The 25,234-nt window shown below is 48.4% G+C and overlaps 1 protein-coding gene across 1 annotated transcript in view; it reads left to right on the forward strand.

Annotated features, from left to right (window-relative positions):
* Positions 1–25,234, forward strand: part of NUP133 (nucleoporin 133) — a 456,783-nt gene that overhangs the window by 19,286 nt on the left and 412,263 nt on the right. Inside the window, exons 3-5 of the mRNA XM_063917554.1 lie at positions 5,832–5,935; positions 6,114–6,206; positions 23,973–24,104. Coding sequence (XP_063773624.1) covers positions 5,832–5,935; positions 6,114–6,206; positions 23,973–24,104 — 329 coding nt within the window. The remainder of the gene's footprint in view (positions 1–5,831; positions 5,936–6,113; positions 6,207–23,972; positions 24,105–25,234) is intronic.

Genomic DNA, 25,234 nt, shown 5'->3' on the forward strand with positions numbered 1-25,234 from the left:
GAACTTGTTGTGACAAAGGTTTGGGAGCGATGCTGAAGCACACAGAAGAATGAAGAATTTGTGAGCGATGCTGCAGAAATCGATGTGACGAGATTTGGGAGCGATGTTGAAGCACACTGAAGAATTTGTGAGCGATGCTGAAGAAATCGAATTGACGAGGTTTGGGAGCGATGTTGAAGCACACTGGAGGATGAAGAACTTGTGAGTGATGCTGAAGAAATCTGTTCGACGGAGAAGCACGCTGAACGTTGGAAGCACTGGAGATGTTCAGCTTAGAGACAATTGAAAGGCTGGAAGCACATGAGACGTTCCACTTAGGGATAAACTGTAATGCAGAAAGCACAGGAGACGTTCAGCCTGGAGACACGCTGAACGTTGGTAGCACTGGTGATCACTTAGAAAGACGATACTCAGGCGCCGGGGCTCTGCCCGGCGTCTGCTTTTGAATCCCCCGCCCTGGCCTGATTGGCGGAAGGGGCTGATGACGTCACCCGCTCCCTGCATTCTCGTGGACGCCGGGTGTAATGGCGGCGCCCACACTACAGGAGCCCGCCGGGAACAGCGCTGACAAAACGCAAGGACCCGGAGCCCACCGGAGGCGACGACCGCTGGGAGACCCAGCGCGCATGGAGCGGTAAGTGCCGCGGCGCCGTGTGTGTGACACTCCCCGGCTTCTGCCAAATCCTCCGCATGACGCCAGGTCTCCCTTACAGGGGCCCGCACCGGTGGGGGCACGCCTAAAGCTTTTCAGTCAGGTCTGGGTTCGCTTGGGTCTAGACCTTTGGGTATTGAGTATTGTGTCCCAAGGGTACAAATTGGAGTTTCAAGACGTCCCCCCTACCCCTCTCACCGTTTTTTCAGATCAGCCTTACCAGCTTTGCTTCCGGACAGGGCTTTGGTCTGCGGTGCAGTGCAAAACTTGTGTCAAAATCAGGTTGTGGTCCCGGTACCCCTGGCAGGGGCAGGGGTTTTATTCAAGCCTGTTTGTGGTGTCGAAGCCGGATGGCTCGGTAAGACCAATCCTCAACCTGAAATCTCTCAATTTCTTCCTGGTGAAATTCAAATTCAAGATGGAGTCTCTCAGAGCGGTGATCTCCAGTCTGGAGGAGGGGGAATTCATGGTCTCATTGGACATCAAGGACGCCTACCTTCATGTCCCCATTTATCCTCCTCGTCAAAGTTTCCTGAGGTTTGCTATCCAGGATACACACTACCAGTTTCAGACCTTGCCGTTTGGTCTATCCACGGCTCCGAGGATTTTCACCAAAGTAATGGTAGAAATGATGGTTCTCCTGCGCAAGCAAGGGGTTACAATTATCCCGTACTTGGACGATCTCCTGATAAAGGCGAAGTCCAAGGAAAGATTGTTGCGGGACATTGCACTATCCCTGTCAATTCTACAACAGCACGGCTGGCTCCTGAACTTGCCGAAATCACAGTTAATCCCGACAACCCGGTTGGCGTTTTTGGGCATGATACTGGACACGGTCCAACAGAGAGTGTTCCTCCCCATGGAGAAAGCTCGGGAAATTCAGAGTCTGGTAAAACTCTTGCTAAAACCGAAAACGGTCTCCATTCATCAATGCATTCAATTGCTGGGAAAAAGGGTGGCGGCATACGAGGCCCTCCAGTTTGGGAGGTTCCATGCCAGAGTGTTCCAGTGGAACCTGTTGGACAAATGGTCCGGATCCCACCTTCATATGCACCGGAGGATAATTCTATCTCCCAACACCAGAGTCTCACTTCTGTGGTGGCTCCACAGCTCTCACCTCCTTGCGGGACGCCGGTTCGGGATCCAGGACTGGATCCTGGTAACCACGGATGCAAGTCTCCGAGGTTGGGGGGCAGTCACTCTGGGGGTGAGCTTCCAAGGAAGATGGTCAAGTCCGGAAACGCATCTTCACATAAACGTTCTGGAGCAGAGAGCCATTTACAATGGCCTCCTACAAGCGGAACATCTTCTTCGGAACCTGCCGGTTCTGATCCAATCGGACAATGTCACGGCAGTGGCTTACATCAACCGCCAAGGCGGCACGAGAAGCAGAGCAGCAATGGCAGAAGCCACGAATATTCTTCGTTGGGCGGAAAAACATACAAGCGCTCTGTCGGCAATATTCATTCCTGGAGTGGACAACTGGGAAGCAGACTTCCTCAGCAGACACGACCTTCATCCAGGAGAGTGGAGCCTCCATCAGGAGGTCTTCGCACTGATATCAGTTCGATGGGGGGTTCGCCATATAGACATGATGGCGTCTCACCTCAACAGAAAACTTCTGAGGTATTGTTCCAGATCCAGGGACCCTCAGGCGGAGGCAGTGGATGCGCTGACAACACCCTGGGTGTTTCCGTCGGTGTACATTTTCCCTCCGCTTCCTCTCATCCCAAAGGTGTTGAGACTTCTAAAAAGAACAAACATTCCAGCGCTCCTTGTAGCCCCAGATTGGCCAATGAGAACGTGGTACCCAGATCTTCAGACATTACTAGTCGACGATCCCTGGCCTCTTCCTCTTCGCGAGGACCTGCTGCGGCAGGGGCCGTTCGTCCACCAAGACTTACAGCGGCTGCGTTTGACGGCATGGCGGTCGGATGCCAGATTTTAGCCCGGAAGGGTATTCCCAGTGAAGTCATACCTACTCTTATTCTTGCCAGAAAGGCTGTGACGTCAAAGCACTATCACCGTATTTGGAGGAAATATATTTCCTGGTGCGAGTCCAAGAGAGCTCCAGTGGAGAAATTTGACCTTGGACGTTTTCTCCATTTTCTACAGAATGGAGTGGATGCGGGCCTTAAATTAGGCTCCATTAAAGTGCAGATTTCTGCCTTGTCCATTTTCTTTCAGAAACAATTGGCTTCACTTCCTGAAGTGCAGACCTTTGTGAAAGGGGTGTTACACATCCAACCTCCTTTTGTGCCCCCTGTGGCACCTTGGGACCTTAACGTCGTATTATCGTTCCTTCAGTCACATTGGTTTGAACCTTTGCGTAAAGTGGAGTTAAAATTCCTCACTTGGAAAGTTGTAATTTTGTTGGCGTTGGCATCCGCAAGGCGGGTGTCTGAGTTGGCGGCCTTGTCTCACATGAGCCCTTATTTAATTTTCCATGATGATGGAGCAGAGTTGCGAACTCTGCAACAATTTCTGCCAAAGGTGGTTTCCTCTTTTCATATCAACCAGCCTATTGTGGTGCCAGTGGCTACTGGCGCTTTGGCTGAGAATAAGTCTCTGGATGTGGTCAGAGCTTTAAAGATTTATGTAGCCAGGACGACTCCATTGAGGAAAACAGAGTCTCTGTTTATTTTGTATGCTCCCAATAAGCATAAGAATGGGGTTCCTGCTTCCAAGCAGACCATTGCCCACTGGATATGTCAGACGATTCAGCAGGCTCATTCAACGGCAGGCTTGCCGTTGCCGAAATCAGTGAAGGCCCATTCCACTAGGAAGGTGGGTTCGTCCTGGGCGGCTGCCCGGGGTGTCTCGGCATTGCAACTTTGCCGAGCTGCTACTTGGTCTGGGTCGAACACGTTTGCTAAATTCTACAAGTTTGATACCTTGGCCGATGAAGACCTTAATTTTGGTCAATCGGTGCTGCAGAGTCATCCGCACTCTCCCGCCCGCTATTGAGCTTTGGTATAAACCCCATGGTCTTTTGAGAGTGCCCAACATCCTCTAGGACGAAATAGAAAATAGGATTTTAAATACCTACCGGTAAATCCTTTTCTATGAGTCCGTAGAGGATGTTGGGTGCCCGTCCCAGTGCGTACTGTATCTGCAGTTTAGTTCTGGTTACACACAGGTTGTGTTTTTGGTTTTTTCTTCAGCTTGTTGCTGAGGTTTTGTCCATGTCCGTTGACATGTGTTCAGTTATCTGCCATGTTATACGGCATGCTTATGGCGTGAGCTGGTGTTGGCTCACCTTGTTTGTAAAGTCCTTTCCTCGTAATGTCTGTCTCGCCGGGCACAGTTCCAAACTGGGTCTCGGGAGGGATATAGAGAGAGGAGCCAGGTCACGCCCCTTTGAAACTCTTAAAGTGCCCATGTCTCCTGCGGATCCCGTCTATACCCCATGGTCTTTTGAGAGTGCCCAACATCCTCTATGGACTCATAGAAAAGGATTTACCGGTAGGTATTTAAAATCCTATTATTTACAGAGTCCGCCATAATTATTTGTTCTGGCAGGGAGTTCCAAATGTTTATTGCCCTTTCCTACGTTGTGTACGGAATTTTCTCTCCTCTAGCCTCAGCGAGTGCCCACGTGTCCTATTCAGAGTTCTTTTAATAAACGAATCCTCTGCTAACTCCTTGTAATGACCCTTTACATATTTAAAGATATTAGTAATGTCTCCTCTTAGATGCCTCTTTTCTAGTGTATACATATTTAACCTAGTAAGCCTTTCCTCGTACTCCAGTGTCTCTAACCCTTTAATCAATTTAGTAGCTTGCCTTTGAACTCTTTCTAGCTCCCATATATCTTTTTTATAATATGGTGCCCAAACTTGAACACAATTATCCAGATGGGGACGCACCAAAGATTTGTGCAATGGCAGGATTACATCCTTGGCCCTTGTCTCAATGCCCCGTTTAACGCACGCAAGCACTTTACTTGCCTTCTTTGCTGCATTTTGACATTGTGCACTGTTGTTAAGCCTATTATCAATAAGCTTAGGCTTACTATCCAACAGGTCTATGTGTCGGCAGCCTTACCTGTTACACAGTCTCTGAAGGCCCACTCTACAAGATCGGTGGTATCTTCCTGGGCAGCTGCCCGTGGAGTCTCGGCCTTGCAACTATGCCGAGCTGCTACCTGGTCGGGGAAGAACACATTTGTGAAGTTCTACAAATTCGAAACACTGGCCAAAGAAGATACTCAGTTTGGGCAGGCGGTGCTGCAGCAGTCTCCACACGTTCCCGCCCGATCTGAAAGCTTTGAGATGTCCCCATAGTACTAGTTTCCCCCAATATCCCTTATGGATGCTAGAGAAAATAGGATTTTAATACCTACCGGTAAATCCTTTTCTCATAGTCCATAAGGGATATTGGGCACCTGCCTCAGTGCGTGGACTTTTCTGTAGGTTCTTGTTCTATAGTTATCTGTTCAGCTGTTGTTGTTACCAGCCATTGCTGGTTGTTGTATGGTGTTGGTGTGTAAATCTCGCCACCTTTTTTGTTATCTTGTTCCTTCTCTCATATATTTCCTTTCTTCTTCGGGCACGTTTTTACCTATAACTTCCTGTGGGAAGGGGCATAGATGGGAGGAGCCAGCACACAGAGTTGAAGAAATTTAAAGTGCGCTGGCTCCTTTGGACCCTATCGTACTAGTTTCCCCCAATATCACTTATGGACTACGAGAAAAGGATTTACCGGTAGGTATTTAAAATCCTATGTTTTACAGAAATTTGTTGAAATTCTTCCCCTCCCCGCGGCCTTGCTTCACTCGCCACGCTTCGAGCTCTGTGGCTCGCTACGCTTCGCTTGCCACAAGTTTACTGATAATAGTTTGTGACCTGGATAGTAAATTTGTTGAAATGCGTCCCCTTGCGGGATCGCCACGCGTTGGTCGCAGAGGTTCGCTTCACTCGCCACAAAGTTGCTAAAGGCAATCATTTGTGATATAGACAGTAAATGCAGCATAAGTTGTAAAAACATGAAAAAAACCCTAAAAAATAAGTGTCGAACTTTTGACCCTGTCGGCATTTTGACTGTCTATTTATCAACTACCTCACATGTCATTTTTTTTCTCTTTTTTGTTGTTGGGGGGGCGAACAGCAGAGTACAGAGGGCGGCAGACAACAGAGGTTCCCTTTGCTAATAGTATGGTATTGATTCTCTTGAGCAGATGATGACTCTCTGACTGTCAAGATCCATGATTTTGGATGGGCCTGGTTGGTATGGAGGGATCGTGTCATAATTTGGAAGATTAATGAAGCTTCATCTGCAAAGGTAAATCAAGGTTTAACCCTAGCTGACTACTTTGTGTGTATTCTGTATCCATTTATGAGTTAACATGCCTGAGCATTTATTAGCAAATAATATATTAGTATACTGTACATTTAGTCTGTGTACATTTAATTTGAGTTTGTCTGATGGTAAATACAGATTTTTAATGCTTTCTTACCAGTTATCGGTGTGTAAACAGCTGCAGCTTCCCCCTAGTGATTACCCATGGTCTGCAGATCTGGTAGACTTATCTGGTGATGCCTCATCTATACAGGTAAGTGGCCACTGCATTTTGTGTACTTTAGTATGTTTAACTCGTTAGCTACTGTAGTTTGGTTATTGTTACAGCACAACACATAAAAATGTATTAAAATATAAATGCTTTATGTTTACAAAGTTTAAAAATGGGTATAATATTTATAAGGTCCAAACACAATATATACTAATTTTATTTTATAATCTTATTTCTCTTGTGTCCTAGAGCAGAGGTTCTCAAACTCGGTCCTCGGGGGCACACACAGTGCATGTTTTGCAGGTCTCCTCACAGAATCGCAAGTGAAATAATTAGCTCCACCTGTGGACCTTTTAAAATGTGTCAGTGAGTAATTAATACACCTGTGCACCTGCTGGGTTACCTGCAAAACATGCACTGTGTGTGCCCCCGAGGACCGAGTTTGAGAACCTCTGTCCTAGAGGATGCTGGGGACTCCGTAAGGACCATGGGGAATAGACGGGCTCCGCAGGAGACATGGGCACTATAATGAAACTTTAGAATGGGTGTGCACTGGCTCCTCCCTCTATGCCCCTCCTCCAGACCTCAGTTAGATCCTGTGCCCAGAGGAGACTGGGTGCTTTCAGGGGAGCTCTCCTGAGTTTCTCTGTAATAAACAATTTTGTTAGGTTTTTTATTTTCAGGGAGTCCTGCTGGCAACAGGCTCCCTGCGCCGTGGGACTGAGGAGAGAGAAGCAGACCTACTTCAGTGATAGGCTCTGCTTCTTAGGCTACTGGACACCGTTAGCTCCAGAGGGATCGGAACGCAGGTCTCACCCTTGCCGTTCATCCCAGAGCCGCACCGCCGTCCTCCTTGCAGAGCCGGAAGATTGAAGCCGGGTGAGTATACGAAGAAAGAAGACTTCACAGGCGGCAGAAGACTTCGGATCTTCACTGAGGTAACGCGCAGCGCCATTGCTCCCGCACACACACACAGGCACAGATGGGTGCAGGGCGCAGGGGGGGTGCCCTGGGCAGCAATAATCCTCTTGGCTGGCATTATAGGTATAATCAAGCTGTGGCAGTATGATATACAACCCCCGCCATTTTGTATTTTGAGCGGGACTGAAGCCCGCCGCTGAGGGGGTAGAGCTTGATCCCACACCACTAACCAGCGCCTTTTTCTCCACAGCACGCGGCTGAGAAGCTGGCTCCCCGGACTCTCCCCTGCTGAACACGGTGAAAGAGGGCTTTGGGGGGGGGGCACATAATTTGAGCGCAGCCCATATATTTATATATAAAACAGAAAAGCGCTGTGTATTGCTGTGACTTGTGTTTCCAGGGTCATTGGCGCTGGGTGTGTGCTGGCATACTCTCTCTCTGTCTCTCCAAAGGGCCTGGTTGGGGGAACTGTCTCCAGATTAGAGATTTCCCTGAGTGGGTGGGGTGTCGGTATGCGTGTGTCGGCATGTCTGAAGCGGAAGGCTGTTCTAGGGAGGAGGTGGAGCAAATGAGTGTGGTGTCTCCGTCTGCACTGCCGACACCTGATTGGTTGGATATGTGGAATGTTTTAAATGCAAATGTGAATTTATTGCACAAAAGGTTGGACAAAGCAGAGTCCAGGGGAAATACAGGGAGTCAATCCCTGCCTTTCACTATGTCGCAGGGCCCTTCTGGGTCTCAAAAGCACCCACTATCCCCAGTAGCAGACACTGATACCGACACGGATTCTGACTCCAGTGTCGACTATGATGATTGCGAGGTTGCAGCCGAAATTGGCAAAAGTATTCATTATATAATTATTGCTATAAAAGATGTGTTGCATATCACAGATGACCCCTCGGTCCCAGACACGAGGGTGCGCATGTATAAGGAAAAGAAACCTGAGGTTACTGTCCCCCCTTCACATGAGCTAAATGAGTTGTTTGAAAGGGCTTGGGAAACTCCAGACAAGAAACTGCAGATTCCCAAAAGGATTCTTATGGCGTATCCTTTCCCGGCTAAGGACAGGATACGGTGGGAATCCTCGTCCAGAGTGGACAAAGCGTTGACGCGCTTATCCAAGAAGGTGGCGCTGCCGTCTCAAGATACCGCAACCCTCAAGTATCCTGCTGATCGCAGGCAAGAGACTACGTTGAAGTCAATTTACACACATACTGGTACATTACTCAGACCGGCGATAGCGTCGGCTTGGCTTTGTAGCGCTGTAGCAGCGTGGACAGATACCTTGTCTGCTGAAATTGATACACTGGATAAGGATACCGTTTTATTGACCTTGGGTCATATTAAGGATGCTGTCCTATATATGAGAGATGCTCAGAGAGACGTTGGCCTACTGGGTTCCAGAGCCAACGCCATGGCGATTTCTGCTAGGCGAGCCCTGTGGACCCGACAATGGACTGGTGATGCCGACTCAAAGAAGCATATGGAGGTTTTGTCTTACAAGGGAGAGGAATTATTTGGGGAAGGTCTCACGGACCTGGTTTCCACAGCTACTGCAGGTAAATCCACTTTTTTACCTTATGTTTCCTCACAGCAAAAGAAAACGCCACATTATTGGATGCAGTCCTTTCGGTCGCATAAATCCAACAGAGTACGGGGATCTTCCTTTCTCTTCAGAGTTAAGGGTAGAGGGAAAAAGCTCCCAACTACAGCTAGTTCCCAGGAACAGAAGTCCTCCACGGGTTCTACAAAATCCACCGCATGACGCTGGGGCTCCCCTAAGGGAGTCCGCCCCAGTGGGGGCACGTCTTCGACTTTTCAGCCACGTCTGGATTCAATCACAGGTGGATCCCTGGGCAATAGACATTGTTTCCCAGGGTTACAAGCTGGAATTCGAAGAGGTGCCTCCTTGCCGGTTTTTCAAATCTGCCCTACCAGCTTCTTCCCCGGAGAGGGAAGTAGTTTTAAATGCAATTCAAAAGCTGTGTCTTCAACAAGGGGTGGTCCAAGTGCCCCTGCTTCAACAGGGGACGGGTACTACTCAACCCTGTTTGTGGTACCAAAACCGGATGGTTCTGTCAGACCCATTCTGAATTTAAAATCCTTAAACCTATACTTGAAAAGGTTCAAATTCAAGATGGAATCACTCCGAGCGGTCATCGCCAGCCTGGAGGGGGGGATTATATGGTGTCCGTGGACATAAAGGATGCATACCTTCATGTCCCCATATATCCTCCTCATCAGGCGTTCCTGAGATTTGCTGTACAGGATTGTCATTACCAATTTCAGACGTTGCCGTTTGGGCTTTCCACGGCCCCGAGGATTTTCACCAAGGTAATGGCGGAGATGATGGTGCTCCTGCGCAAGCAGGGTGTCACAATTATCCCGTACTTGGACGATCTCCTCATAAAAGCGAGATCGCGAGAGCAGTTGTTGAACAGCGTGTCACTTTCACTGAAGGTGTTACAACAACACGGCTGGATTCTCAATATCCCGAAATCACAGTTAGTTCCTACGACTCGTCTGACCTTCTTAGGCATGATTCTGGATACGGACCAGAAAAGGGTTTATCTTCCAATAGAAAAGGCCCAGGAACTCATGACTCTGGTCAGGGACCTATTGAAGCCAAAACAGGTGTCAGTGCATCACTGCACTCGAGCCCTGGGAAGGATGGTGGCATCTTACGAAGGCCATTCCCTTCGGCATGTTCCATGTGAGGACCTACTGGACAAGTGGTCCGGGTCACATCTACAGATTCATCAGTTGATCACCCTGTCCCCCAGGGCAAGGGTGTCTCTCCTGTGGTGGCTACAGAGTGCTCACCTTCTAGAGGGTCGCAGGTTCGCCATTCAGGACTGGATTCTGGTAACAACGGACGCGAGCCTCCAAGGTTGGGAAGCAGTCACACAGGGAAGAATCTTCCAAGGTCTTTGGTCAAGCCAGGAGACTTGTCTTCACATCAACGTCCTGGAGCTGAGGGCCATATACAACGCCCTTCGTCAAGTGGAGATTTTGCTTCGCGACCTACCGGTTTTTATTCAGTCAGACAACATCACCGCAGTGGCTCATGTAAACCGCCAAGGCGGCACAAGGAGCAGAGTGGCAATGGCAGAAGCCACCAGGATTCTTCGGTGGGTGGAAAATCATGTAAGCGCACTGTCAGCAGTGTTCATTCCGGGAGTGGACAACTGGGAAGCAGACTTCCTCAGCAGACACGATCTACATCCAGGGGAGTGGGGACTTCATCAGGAAGTCTTCGCACAGATTGCAAGTCAGTGGGGACTGCCCCAGATAGACATGATGGCGTCCCGCCTCAACAAAAAACTACAGAGGTATTGCTCCAGGTCGAGCCCCTTTAGGCGGTGGCAGTGGACGCCCTCGTGACACTGTGGGTGTTCCAGTCGGTCTATGTGTTTTCTCCTCTTCCTCTCATCCCCAAGGTGTTGAGAATAATAAGAAAAAGAGGAGTACAGACAATTCTCATTGTTCCAGATTGGCCACGAAGGGCCTGGTATCCAGATCTGCAGGAAATGCTCACGGTAGATCCGTGGCCTCTTCCTCTAAGACAGGACCTGTTACAACAGGGGCCCTGTCTGTTCCAAGACTTACCGCTGCAGCGTTTGACGGCATGGCGGTTGAACGCCGGATCCTAGCGGAAAAGCGCATTCCAGATGAGGTCATTCCTACTCTGATAAAGGCTAGGAAGGACGTTACAGCAAAACATTATCACCGTATATGGCGAAAGTATGTTTCTTGGTGTGAGGCCAGGAATTCTCCTACGGAAGAATTCCATCTGGGCTGTTTCCTTCACTTCCTACAGACTGGAGTGAATTTGGGCCTAAAATTAGGCTCCATTAAGGTTCAGATTTCGGCCCTATCCATTTTCTTTCAGAAGGAATTGGCTTCTCTCCCAGAAGTACAGACTTTTGTGAAGGGAGTGCTGCATATTCAGCCTCCTTTTGTACCTCCGGTGGCACCTTGGGACCTGAATGTGATGTTGAGTTTCACACTGGTTTGAACCACTTAAAAACGGTGGAGTTAAAATATCTCACTTGGAAAGTGGTCATGTTGTTGGCCTTGGCTTCGGCTAGGCGAGTGTCTGAGTTGGCGGCTTTGTCTCATAAAAGCCCCTATTTAGTTTTCCATATGGATAGAGCGGAATTGCGAACCCGTCCTCAATTCTTGCCAAAGGTGGTTTCGTCTTTTCATATGAACCAACCTATTGTGGTGCCTGTGGCTACGCGAGACTTGGAGGATTCAGAGTCCCTTGATGTGGTCAGGGCTTTGAAAATTTACGTGGCCAGAACGGCTAGGGTCCGGAAAACAGAAGCACTATTTGTCCTGTATGCAGCCGACAAGGTTGGCGCTCCTGCTTCCAAGCAGACTATTGCTCGCTGGATCTATAACACGATTCAGCAGGCTCATTCTACGGCTGGATTGCCGTTACCAAAATCAATAAAGGCCCATTCCACCAGGAAAGTGGGCTCTTCTTGGGCGGCTGCCCGAGGGGTCTCGGCATTACAGCTGTGCCGAGCTGCTACTTGGTCGGGTTCAAACACTTTTGCAAAATTCTGCAAGTTTGATACCCTGGCTGAGGAGGACCTCATGTTTGCTCAATCGGTGCTGCAGAGTCATCCGCACTCTCCCGCCCGTATGGGAGCTTTGGTATAATCCTTATTGTCCTTACGGAGTCCCCAGCATCCTCTAGGACGTAAGAGAAAATAAGATTTTAAACCTACTGGTAAATCATTTTCTCCTAGTCCGTAGAGGATGCTGGGCACCCGTCCCAAGTGCGGACTACTTCTGCAAGACTTGTATATAGTTTTTGCTTACATAAGGGTTATGTTACAGTTTTCCTCAGTCTCGGACTGATGCTGTGTTGTTTCATACTGTTAACTGGTTCGTATATCCCAAGTTATACGGTGTGGATGGTGTGGGCTGGTATGAATCTTGCCCTTAGATTAACTAAAATCCTTTCCTCATACTGTCCGTCTCCTCTGGGCACAGTTTCTATAACTGAGGTCTGGAGGAGGGGCATAGAGGGAGGAGCCAGTGCACACCCATACCTAAAGTTCTTTCTTAGTGCCCATGTCTCCTGCGGAGCCCGTCTATCCCCATGGTCCTTACGGAGTCCCCAGCATCCTCTACGGACTAGGAGAAAAAGATTTACCGGTAGGTTTAAAATCTTATTATCACTATCATGCAATATGTTGATAGCGTGCTAAGCGTCTTGTCTTGTGACTGGAGGATTAAAATGATAACAGCTACACCTCCACAAATATAAATACATATATACCTGCAATAAATTTTATTCATTTTGGTGAAATATTTAGCCAAATAAAATAGACCCTTCCTACATAAAGCTGAATTTAAGAATACATATAACTTGTCTATAATGGATACATGTCCTGCTTTAAGTATTAACATTTTGGTGTTATTGTATTCATTACTTGGCTCACTCATTGTTCTGGAGATGTAAGCTGGATACACACTACATTTCCGATTATATCATGAGCCCGTTGGCAAGTGTGTACACCCGATATGTCTGTGAACGACAAAGGTCACAGACCTATTGAGTTGGCTGTGCAGCACAGCTGATGGCCAATATATCTAAAGATATATCAGTGCATCTGGCTGTGTGTACGGGCCATTCGTTGACCGCCCATACACTTGTTGCAGGGCCTGACACCACAGCAGGGGGGCAAATTCAAATGCCTGCCCAGCTCGATGTCCTGACTGACTCATCAAGCTGCTAATCAGTATGTTTTACATACCTCAATTGGCCACTCTGGCGCAACAGCCTATCCACCAATATGTCAGTCCTAGTAGAGCCCACTGATAAATTTGCTTAGTGTTTAAAGTCAGTCTTTAAAAAAAGCTAATTTCTCTAGTTTGTATACATGAGCGGTCTTAATAAGGATAAAAGTTATTTTCTACAAATTAAATTCCCATCTTGCGTGCAAATTGAATGCTAGCTTTGCGCCTGGGTTTTGTTGGGTAACAATTTTAAGATGAGCAAGCTAAACAATAGATGAGTAAAAGAGAGCCCTTGATATTGTAGTTCAGCCAAAGATTATTTTCTTCATCGTACCTTAGGCTTGAGACAGTTGGGTATAGGCTGTGCAGGAGGACACTGGGCAATTTAACATTTTTAATTCCCAGCAGTCCAGGTTCCTTCTCCCATATACCCCAGCCAGGCCAGTTTTAGTTTGGTGCCTGCAGGAGCGAGCAGTTTTAACAGTGAGTGCGTTTTAAGTGGCCTCTACTTTTATTTCTTTTTAGAGTAGGCAGCGATAGGCGTTGGTGGCCGCAGTGCTGGCAAGCAGGTTAGAGTCTTCGGCCGGGTTCTCTTTTGCACGGGGAGCCGCAGCCGGACACCATGGGGGACAGGTAAGCACGGGAGCCACATTGTAGCGGCTTTCACAGCCATTGCAGGAGACAACTAGCGGTGTATCCGGGTTGCCTGAACCCCCATTAGACCACCAGGGCAGCAGGGAACGGGGCATTTATATAATATCTGTTCCCTTGCCGCTTTCCCTTGCAGAGGCATTCTGCCAGTGGGTTACTCCTCTTCTTCCTCCTCCTCCTCCTCCTCTCCCTTCCTAGCTGAGACGCTGAAGGGCCATTTTACCTCACTGTCTGCTTCAGCTAGTCTCTGGAGAGTCAGGCTCCTGGTCTCCCTGTATACCACCACCTCCTCCTCATCAGCGGTCCGGTTATACAGGCAGCTCCTTCCCACCAAGTAGTGTTTGAACTGTTGAGCAATTACTGCCCAAGTTTCTTGCATTGAATGTTAATGTTTGCCCGTTACATGTTTAACATTACTTTGTGCTAGTTTTTTCTGTACTACATTGCTATCTGTCTTTCTCTGACGTCCTAGTGGATGCTGGGGACTCTGTAAGGACCATGGGGAATAGCGGCTCCGCAGGAGACTGGGCACAACTAAGAAAGATTTAGGACTACCTGGTGTGCACTGGCTCCTCCCTCTATGCCCCTCCTCCAGACCTCAGTTAGAATTTTGTGCCCGGCCGAGCTGGATGCACACTAGGGGCTCTCCTGAGCTCTTAGAAAGAAAGTATATTTAGGTTTTTTATTTTCAGTGAGATCTGCTGGCAACAGACTCACTGCTTCGAGGGACTGAGGGGAGAAGAAGCGAACCTACCTGCTTGCAGCTACCTTGGGCTTCTTAGGCTACTGGACACCATTAGCTCCAGAGGGATCGAACACAGGCCCAGCCTCGGTCGTCCGGTCCCGGAGCCGCGCCGCCGTCACCCTTGCAGAGCCAGAAGCAAGAAGAACGTCCAGAAAATCGGCGGCTGAAGACTCCGGTCTTCATTAAGGTAGCGCACAGCACTGCAGCTGTGCGCCATTGCTCCCCATGCACACCTCACACTCCGGTCACTGATGGGTGCAGGGCGCTAGGGGGGGGGGGGGGGGGGGGCGCGGGGGCGGGGAGCCCAGGGCTGCAATATAAATACCTTAGCTTGGCAAATAAACACATAATATAGTCAGGAAGACTATATATGTGTAAAATCCCCTGCCAAAAATATCCAGAAAAAAGCGGGAGAAGTCCGCCTTGAAGGGGGCGGGGCTATCTCCCTCAGCACACTGGCGCCATTTCCTCTCACAGCTCCGCTGGAAGGACGCTCCCCAGGCTCTCCCCTGCAGTTTCCGGACTCCATAGGGTAAAAAAGAGAGGGGGAGCACTAAATTTAGGCACAAACTTGTGTATTATAGCAGCTATAGGGGAAAAAATCACTGTGTAGTGTGTATCCCTGTATTATATAGCGCTCTGGTGTGTGCTGGCATACTCTCTCTCTGTCTCCCCAAAGGACTTTGTGGGGTCCTGTCCTCAGTCAGAGCATTCCCTGTGTGTGTGCGGTGTGTCGGTACGGCTGTGTCGACATGTTTGATGAGGAGGCTTATGTGGAGGCGGAGCAGGTGCCGATAAATGTGATGTCACCCCCTGCGGGGTCGACACCTGAATGGATGGACCTGTGGAAGGAATTACGCGACAGTGTCAACTCCTTACATAAAAGGTTTGACGACATAGCAGATGTGGGACAGCCGGCTGCTCAGCCCGTGCCTGCCCAGGCGTCTCAAAAGCCATCAGGGGCTCTAAAACGCCCGCTACCTCAGATGGCAGACACAGATGTCGACATGGATACTGACTCCAGTGTCGACGACAATGAGACTAGTGTACATTCCAATAGAGCCATTCGTTATATGATTACGGCAATGAAAAATGTGTTGCACATTTCTGATATTACCCCAGGTACCACAAAAAAGGGTATTCTGTTTGGGGAGAAAAAGCTACCAGTGGTTTTTCCCCCATCTGATGAATTAAATGAAGTGTGTGAAGAAGCGTGGGCTTCCCACGATAAGAAACTGGTAATTTCTAAAAAGTTACTAATGGCGTACCCTTTCCCGCCAGAGGACAGGTCACGTTGGGAGACATCCCCTAGGGTGGATAAAGCGCTCACACGTCTGTCAAAAAAGGTGGCACTACCGTCTCAGGACACGGCCGCCCTAAAGGAGCCTGTGGATAGAAAGCAGGAGGCTATCCTGAAGTCTGTATATACACACTCAGGAATTATACGGAGACCGGCTATTGCTTCAGCATGGATGTGCAGTGCTGCAGCTGCGTGGTCAGATTCCCTGTCGGAAAACATTGATACCCTAGATAGGGACTCTATATTGCTAACCGTAGAGCATATTAAAGACGCTGTCTTATACATGAGAGATGCACAGAGGGATATTTGCCGGCTGGCATCTAAAATAAACGCAATGTCCTTTCTGCCAGGAGAGGATTGTGGACTCGGCAGTGGACAGGAGATGCAGATTCTAAAAGGCACATGGAAGTTTTGCCTTAAAAGGGTGAGGAGTTTGTTTGGGGATGGTCTCTCGGACCTCGTTTCCACAGCGACAGCTGGGAAGTCAGCATTTTTACCCCATGTTCCCTCACAGCCAAAGAAAGCACCGTATTATCAGGTACAGTCCTTTCGGCCCCAGAAAGGCAAGCGGGTTAGAGGCGCGTCCTTTCTGCCCAGAGGCAGAGGTAGAGGGAAAAAGCTGCAACATACAGCCAGTTCCCAGGAACAAAAGTCCTCCCCCGCTTCCTCTAAGTCCACCGCATGACGCTGGGGCTCCACAGGCGGAGCCAGGTACGGTGGGTGCCCGTCTCAAGAACTTCAGCGACCAGTGGGCTCGCTCACGGGTGGATCCCTGGATTCTACAAGTAGTATCTCAAGGGTACAAGCTGGAATTCGAGACGTCTCCCCCTCGCCGTTTCCTCAAATCTGCCTTGCCGACAGCTCCCTTGGACAGGGAGGCAGTGCTGTAGGCGATTCACAAGCTGTTTTCTCAGCAGGTGATAATCAAGGTACCCCTCCTTTAACAAGGACGGGGTTACTATTCCACAATGTTTGTGGTACCGAAACCGGACGGTTCGGTGAGACCCATTTTAAATTTAAAATCCTTGAACACTTATATAAGAAGGTTCAAGTTCAAGATGGAATCGCTCAGGGCGGTGATTGCAAGCCTGGACGAGGGGGATTACATGGTATCACTGGACATCAAGGATGCTTACCTGCATGTCCCCATTTACCCTCCTCACCAGGAGTACCTCAGATTTGTGGTACAGGACTGTCATTACCAATTCCAGACGTTGCCGTTTGGTCTGTCCACGGCACCGAGGGTATTTACCAAGGTAATGGCCGAAATGATGATACTCCTTCGAAAAAAGGGAGTTTTAATTATCCCGTACTTGGACGATCTCCTTATAAAGGCGAGGTCCAGGGAACAGTTGTTGATCGGAGTAGCACTAGCTCGGGAAGTGCTACAACAGCACGGCTGGATCCTGAATTTTCCAAAGTCGCAGCTGGTTCCTACAACGCGTCTACTGTTCCTGGGGATGGTTCTGGACACGGAACAGAAAAAAGTGTTTCTCCCGGAGGAGAAGGCCAAGGAGTTGTCATCTCTAGTCAGAGACCTCCTAAAACCAAAACAGGTGTCGGTGCACCACTGCACGCGAGTCCTGGGAAAGATGGTGGCTTCTTACGAAGCAATTCCTTTCGGAAGGTTCCATGCAAGGATCTTTCAGTGGGATCTGTTGGACAAGTTGTCCGGATCGCATCTTCAGATGCATCGGCTGATAACCCTGTCTCCAAGGACCAGGGTGTCGCTGTTGTGGTGGCTGCAGAGTGCTCATCTTCTAGAGGGCCACAATTCGGCATACAGGGCTGGGTCCCGGTGACCACGGATGCCAGCCTGCGAGGTTGGGGGGCAGTCACACAGGGAAGAAACTTCCAAGGACTATGGACGAGTCAGGAGACTTCCCTACACATAAATATTCTGGAACTAAGGGCCATTTACAATGCCGAAGTCAGGCAAGACCCCTGCTTCAACACCAGCCGGTGCTGATCTAGTCAGACAACATCACGGCGGTCGCCCATGTAAACCGTCAGGGCGGCACAAGAAGCAGGATGGCGATGGCAGAAGCCACAAGGATTCTCCGATGGGCGGAAAATCATGTGTTAGCACTGTCAGCAGTGTTCATTCCGGGAGTGGACAACTGGGAAGCAGACTTCCTCAGCAGGCAGGACCTCCACCCGGGAGAGTGGGGACTTCATCCAGAAGTCTTCCAAATGTTTGTACACCGTTGAGAAAGGCCACAGGTGGACATGATGGCGTCCCGCCTCAACAAAAAGCTAGAAAAATATTGCGCCAGGTCAAGGGACCCTCAGGCGATAGCTGTGGACGCTCTAGTGACACCGTGGGTGTACCAGTCGGTTTATGTGTTCCCTCCTCTGCCTCTCATACCCAAGGTACTGAGAATAATAAGAAGGAGAGGAGTAAAAACTATACTTGTGGTTCCGGATTGGCCAAGAAGAGCTTGGTACCCAGAACTTCAAGAAATTATCTCAGAGGACCCATGGCCTCTGCCGCTCAGACAGGACCTGCTGCTGCAGGGACCCTGTCTGTTCCAAGACTTACCGCAGCTGCGTTTGACGGCATGGCGGTTGAACGCCGGATCCTGAAGGAAAAGGGCATTCCGGAGGAAGTCATCCCTACGCTGATTAAAGCTAGGAAGGAGGTGACCGCAAACCATTATCACCGCATATGGCGAAAATATGTTGCGTGGTGTGAGGCCAGAAGGGCCCCAACGGAGGAATTTCAGCTGGGTCGATTTCTGCACTTCCTACAGTCAGGGGTGTCTATGGGCCTAAAATTGGGTTCCATTAAGGTCCAGATTTCGGCTCTGTCGATTTTCTTCCAAAAAGAACTGGCTTCACTGCCTGAAGTTCAGACGTTTGTTAACAGAGTGCTGCATATTCAGCCCCCTTTTGTGCCTCCAGTGGCACCTTGGGATCTCAACGTGGTGTTGAATTTCCTTAAGTCACATTGGTTTGAGCCACTTAAAACCGTGGAACTAAAATATCTCACGTGGAAAGTGGTCATGCTGTTGGCCTTGGCTTCGGCCAGGCGTGTGTCAGAATTGGCGGCTTTGTCATGTATAAGCCCTTATCTGATTTTCCATATGGATAGGGCGGAATTGAGGACTCGTCTCCAATTTCTTCCTAAGGTGGTATCAGCTTTTCATTTGAACCAACCTATTGTGGTGCCTGCGGCTACTAAGGATTTGGAGGATTCCAAGTTACTGGACGTAGTCAGGGCCCTGAAAATCTATGTTTCCAGGACGGCTGGAGTCAGGAAAACTGACTCGCTATTTATCCTGTATGCGCCCAACAAGCTGGGTGCTCCTGCTTCAAAGCAGTCTATTGCTCGCTGGATCTGTAGTACGATTCAACTTGCACATTCTGCGGCTGGACTGCCGCATCCTAAATCTGTAAAAGCCCATTCCACGAGGAAAGTGGGCTCTTCTTGGGCGGCTGCCCGAGGGGTCTCGACTTTACAACTTTGCCGAGCTGCTACTTGGTCGGGTTCAAACACATTTGCTAAATTCTACAAGTTTGATACCCTGGCTGAGGAGGACCTTGAGTTTGTTCATTCGGTGCTACAGAGTCATCCGCACTCTCCCGCCCGTTTGGGAGCTTTGGTATAATCCCCATGGTCCTTACGGAGTCCCCAGCATCCACTAGGACGTCAGAGAAAATAAGAATTTACTCACCGGTAATTCTATTTCTCGTAGTCCGTAGTGGATGCTGGGCGCCCATCCCAAGTGCGGATTGTCTGCAATACTTGTATATAGTTATTGCCTAACTAAAGGGTTATTGTTTGGAGCCATCTGTTGAGAGGCTCAGTTGTTATTCATACTGTTCACTGGGTATAGTATCACGAGTTGTACGGTGTGATTGGTGTGGCTGGTATGAGTCTTACCCGGGATTCCAAAATCCTTTCCTTATTGTGTCAGCTCTTCCGGGCACAGTTTCCTAACTGAGGTCTGGAGGAGGGGCATAGAGGGAGGAGCCAGTGCACACCAGGTAGTCCTAAATCTTTCTTAGTTGTGCCCAGTCTCCTGCGGAGCCGCTATTCCCCATGGTCCTTACGAGGTCCCCAGCATCCACTACGGACTACGAGAAATAGAATTACCGGTGAGTAAATTCTTATTTTTTCCTGTTCAGCTAGCCTTGTGTGTACTAGTCTAGCCCTTTGTGTGTACAGTTAGGCAATGACTTGCAGTGTTCATTGTTATATCCCCCTCTACAACACCCCACTTATTTCTTAATTTTGGTGGCATTAACATTCATTGCACTATCCCTTAATGGCACACAACTGTTCATTTAACTTTTGTATGTGGATTTCTGTGCCATGTCTTTCAAGGGCAAAGCACCCAGGGATGTGGACACTTCTGTGTTGCATGCCTGCAAGTCCTTGTTTTGTTGTACTTCCTCTTCAGGATCCAGACCAGGATGGTCTCTGTATCCGGTGTTTCGCAGCAACGCAACAAGAAGTACCCTCAGTTACAACTACCAGTCAGGAACCAGCCTGGGCTTCTCTTTCACAGGAAATGTTGCAAGTTGGTGGATTGGCTTGCAATCCTGCGTCCGCTCCCACTACTTGTCTTACTACGGAGGCACAGCCTGCTGCGTCTGCTTTGAAACCGGCGTGGATGCAATCCTTCTGGCAGTTGGTACAGGGTTTGGCAATGGTGTCCGCATCTTTACAGCGGATATTGTATAAAGACTGCACTTCTACGCGCACCCTCTCCAAATGGGCCATTTCTACTCCCCAGTCTGGTTATTATTCGAACTCTGAGGTTTCCTCAGGCCACAAGGAAACCGTGTCCATAGCATCAGGTGTTGAGACCTCCTCTGTCCCAGAGGACTCCCTGTCTCCGATAAATGTATCAGCCGTGATTAAGGCAGTTAAATAGGTCCTTTATAATTGAGAAAATGGAGCAGGCTCCTAACTCTAAAGCTTCGGTATTCAACAGTCTCAGTGTTTCTGTCGAATTCTCTATGTCTGCGCAGCTTGAGGATATTCTGTCAGAGGATTGTACTACGCCTAGCTAGCACTTTCAAGCCTCTAAGTGCATTGATGTTTTTTATCTGACTCCTGCTGTGTATTGGGCAATGTTGGTTTCTCCTTCCCTGGTGGATGCACACATTGCCTGCATTGTTAATACCTCTACCCTAACATATCTTCTCTTGAGGGTCTGACTGATAGGAAGTTGGAAACTTTCCTTAGTTATTTATTCTCATTCTGGTGCAATCGTGCGTCCAACCTTAGCGTCTGCATGGGTGGTTAAGGCCATTGGAGGTTGGGCTGACGTCCTCAAGGATTGCCTCTCTTCCGATACACTCAGAAACCAGTTGTCTCTCGTGGCGCACATCAAGGAGGCAGGTTTCGTATCTTGGTGAGGAAGCCAAAGACTCTGGTATCTTAACCTCAGAGGTTTCTTCATGTTTGCTAGAAGAGCACTCTGGCTTCATTCCTGGTGAGCTGACACAGACTCTAAAAGGCCCTTGAGGCTCTTCCTTATTCAGGGGATATTTTCTTTGACCTAGATTGTGGCCACAGTGGCGGTTTCCAAAACAGCCTTTCTTTTTATGGTGGCGGCTCCTTTGTCACGTTCATCTACTATTCACTCCTTGTGCCTGCAGGTTAAAATCCTCGAGGTAAACAACCCTGGGCTGACTTCTGTCCACCAAGCGAATGGACAAGCACGTCACATGACTGGGTGGGCCTCCATCTGGTGGATCCCAGCATGGGAGACCAGCTTCTGCTTTTCTGAGAGACCTGGATGGTGACAACGACAGACTCCTGGGTATAGTTATGCTCTTATCTTCCGAGACCGTCCTCTGGACCTGTTTCTTTGCGCAGGACTTAAGTGGATCCAGGAAAAGCACTGCGGCAGTCCATTCACTCCTTTCTGGCCTCCAAGATAATTGTCCCAGTTCCCCTGTCGCAGAGAGGTACGGGCTTCTATGCCAACATCTTCTTGGTTCAGAAGGTGAACAGCTACTTTTGATCAATCCTCAACCTGAAGACCCTCTTACTTACAAGTCCCAGGGTTCCGCATGGAGTCTCTTCGTTCCATCATTCTAGCCTATTTGGACATGCAGGATGCCTATTTCCATGTTCCCATCAGGCTCATTCATCATCACTTCCTCCAGTTAGCAGTCTTGGAGGAACATACCAATTGCGGGTATTCCCATTTGGTCTTTCCATGGCTCCTCTTGTCTTTAGGTCATGGTAGCTCATTTGTGATGCAGAGATATCCGAATTCTTCCTTACCTGAACAATCTACTTCTGACCCAGTTGCCAGATGTCCTCAGGGGTCACCTCCATCTCATGATAGATCTTCTTCAGGCCAAGGACTAGGTCATCAGTTGAGCCAAATCATCCTTGACTTCGGCTCTGGAGATGCTCCATCTGGGGGCATTGCTGGACTACAGGGTTCAGCGGGTCTTCCTCCTTTGTTGTCAAAATTTTGGGTCCTAGAGGACAAAATTTGCAAGTTGTTATGTCACTGAGTGTCATTACAATCTTGCATGCAGATCGTGGGCTCTCTAGTCTCCACCTTCGACATGGTGCAGTATAGCCACTTTCACTACTGGCCTGTTCACATTGAAATCCTCACCTTGTGGAAAAAAATAAACTGATAAAGACGCAGATGATCATTCTCTCGCGGGAGGTCAGGCACTTCCTCTTGTGGTGGCTTTAAATGTCCCACTTGGACAGGGGCCACCCTTTTTTGGTGTCAGGACTGGGTCCTCCTCAACACCGACACACGTATTTGTGGGTGGGGGGCAGTAAACTGTCATCAAACCTTTCAGTCTGGTAGACCTTCTCGTGTATATTTTCTACCTGATCTCTCTCAATCCACGGGTCCTCTGCTCTCATTGACACACTGTTGCATCGTCCTCTACAGCAGGATCTACTGTTTCAGGGTCTGTGCTTCCATCCAGATCTGACCCATTTTGCTTTGGCGGGATTGCCCTTGAGACATCCGTCCTGAGAGCTAAGAGTTTTTCCAGATCTGTTATTCGTACCATGTTACATGACCGTAAACCCACTTCTACACAGGGTTTATCAGACATACTTCTCTTGGTGTTTGACTACCCCAGGTTTTTTCGGCTTTCACGAGTTCTCTCCTTTCTGCAGGCAGTTCTGGATCTATGTCTTCGCCTTTCTTCTTTGAAAGTGCAGGTTTCGGCCCTGTTTGTCCTCTTTCAAAGACAGATTGCATTGATGCCAGATGACTGGACTTTCCTACACTGTGTTCTAGACGAAAAACCCCCGTTTGTTCCTCTGTGGCTCCATGGAACTTGGCTCTGGTCTCTTCAGTAGTCGCCCTATGAGCCTTTGGACATTGTCTTGTCGCTCTCCATTTCTGGTCTTTTACTCAGACCGGGCTGTTCTTCGACGCGATTGGACTATCTCCCGAAGGTAGTTTCTTGGTTTCACATCGATAACGAGATTGTGGTTCCTGTCTTTTAAGCAGCTAATACTTCACCGGTGAGGTCTCCTTGGATGTCCTGAGGCCCCTCCGGATTTATGTGGACAGGACTCTGGACCTCTGCAAGTCGGAGTCCCTCTGACTTTCACAAGCAGGGCTGGCCAGCTACAAAGCAGACCTTGACGAGATGGCTTCATGTGACCTTCCTCCATGCATATGCTGCAGCGGACCTCTCTGCCCCGGCCATGGTAACGGCCCATTCCACAAGGTTGGTGGGGACTTCTTAGGCAGCTCATTGTGGTGTCTCTGCAGACCAGCTTTGTAAGGCCACATGTCCTCGGCCAATACGTTTCTTAAGTTCTGTTCTTTTGACACCTTTGCTTTCGGGCATAGGTTCTCAGCGCAGCTGAGGAGCATCTCCTCCTATACGTGCATAGCTTTGGGACAATCCCACTGTTCAAGCCTGTGTCCCCTATGATATGATTGAGAAAAATAAATTTATATTCTTGCATAGTTAAGGTTAAATCCTTTTCTTCGGAATCCATAAAGGACACAGGGCGCCCACCCTGACGCACATGGCTTGCAGGGTTTTCCTCTATTTCTCATTCTCTTGCCCGCATCTTCCAAGTATTTGGACGTGTGTGTGTGTGGCAGTTTTCCTTCTCCTTATTCTCACTCCTGCCTTGGGCTTTCTAACTTAACTGGCCTGCCTGGGTCTGGGTGTGGTGCATAGGGGAGAAGGAGCCTGGGCAGCTGGGAATTAAAAATTAACTGTTTGGTGCACAGCATATACCCCACTGTTTCAAGCTTGTGTTCCCTATGGGTTCCGAAGAAAAGGATTTTAACCAGGTAAGATGAACTCCTGCAAGTGGCGCATTGTGGAAGAAGGTTTCAGGTTTTTATTTTATATGATAAAAATTATACACAATCTCCTTACCCTCTTTGATTTTGAGGACTTGTAGCCTTTACCGCTTCTTATTTCCTAATACAATGCTAACAATTGTTTTCTTTTTGTTATATAGTCAATAGCGGTAATGGCAGCTACAAGTCAAGGATCAATCCGTTATTGGCCAAGTCTCACACATGAAGAGTTTTACACAGAAACTTACACTGATTTTGGAGATTCCGTGTGTGCATTTCTAACTGCTGTAAAGGTAAAATATTTATATCATGCTACCAAAATTCACTGAATTCTATAATACTGTGTTTGTAGTTGTGGCATAGTTGTGAAATAATTTAAATGCTAAACCAGTGTGCTTGGAGAAACCATGATATGGACATACACCTGGCTGTCACATGCATTTCTCCTTAACATATACATCAAATCATCCCTCACATTTTAACTCTGAAGACCTTTTCAGATACATGTACTCTATACCTATCCAACAGTCACCGACCTTTAAAAAAATATACAGTGGGCACATCGTTTCATGTGTTCCTGACATTTGGAATCCTTTTCTTTCATGCTCCCACACAATTTCTACTGCAGCATGCTCTGATAGCAGTTACCACATACAGGGCCAGATGTACTAAGCCTGAATATCACAGTGATAAAGTACCAGCCAATCGGCTCCTAACTGTCATTTTTCAAACACAGCCTGTAACATGGCAGTTAGGAGCCGATTGGCTGGTGCTTTATCACAGTGATATTTATCACTTTTCAGGCTTAGTACATCTCCCCCTTTAAGCTCACTACCTTTGCTCCAATCTTGACCCAAACCCCCTAATGTGTCTTCTGAGATACAATGTTTCCACTCTAAAGTTTTCTTCCAAATCCATCCAGTGGCAGGCCCAGAACAGGCTCCCGGGTCAAAGTTCTTCCCGGCACATTCCACAATGAGGTCCGACTGGAACCCTAACCCCCTCTAAAACCTGCCCATGATTCGACTGGAATAAGTTTACAGAGTGGCGCTTAATAATGCATAGTTTTTATAGTTTTAAAAATACTTATTAAAGAAAAAAGCAGTAGTATAAACGACACATAAACATTTCAAATCACAATAGACAATTCACAATATGCAATTGGCAAACAACTAGTATGCACACTATAAGTTTAAATCTAGTGTTCCTATAGGAAACAGTGGTGTATTGGATGGTTAAGATAAATACAGCTCTAGGTGAATACTGAAGAGTAGTTACTAGTTTCTCCTACTAGCAAGCAGAGACTCTCAGTTCACGGTCAGCCAGTCTCCATGCTTGCCCTGAGCGGCTTGCTCTTCAGTTATCCGTATCAGCGCTCCATTCAACACAGGAGGTAGCACTCTTACGGGGCCGGGATTTCACA

The sequence above is a fragment of the Pseudophryne corroboree genome, chromosome 4 (assembly GCF_028390025.1).
Source record: "Pseudophryne corroboree isolate aPseCor3 chromosome 4, aPseCor3.hap2, whole genome shotgun sequence".
NCBI lineage: Eukaryota > Metazoa > Chordata > Amphibia > Anura > Myobatrachidae > Pseudophryne > Pseudophryne corroboree.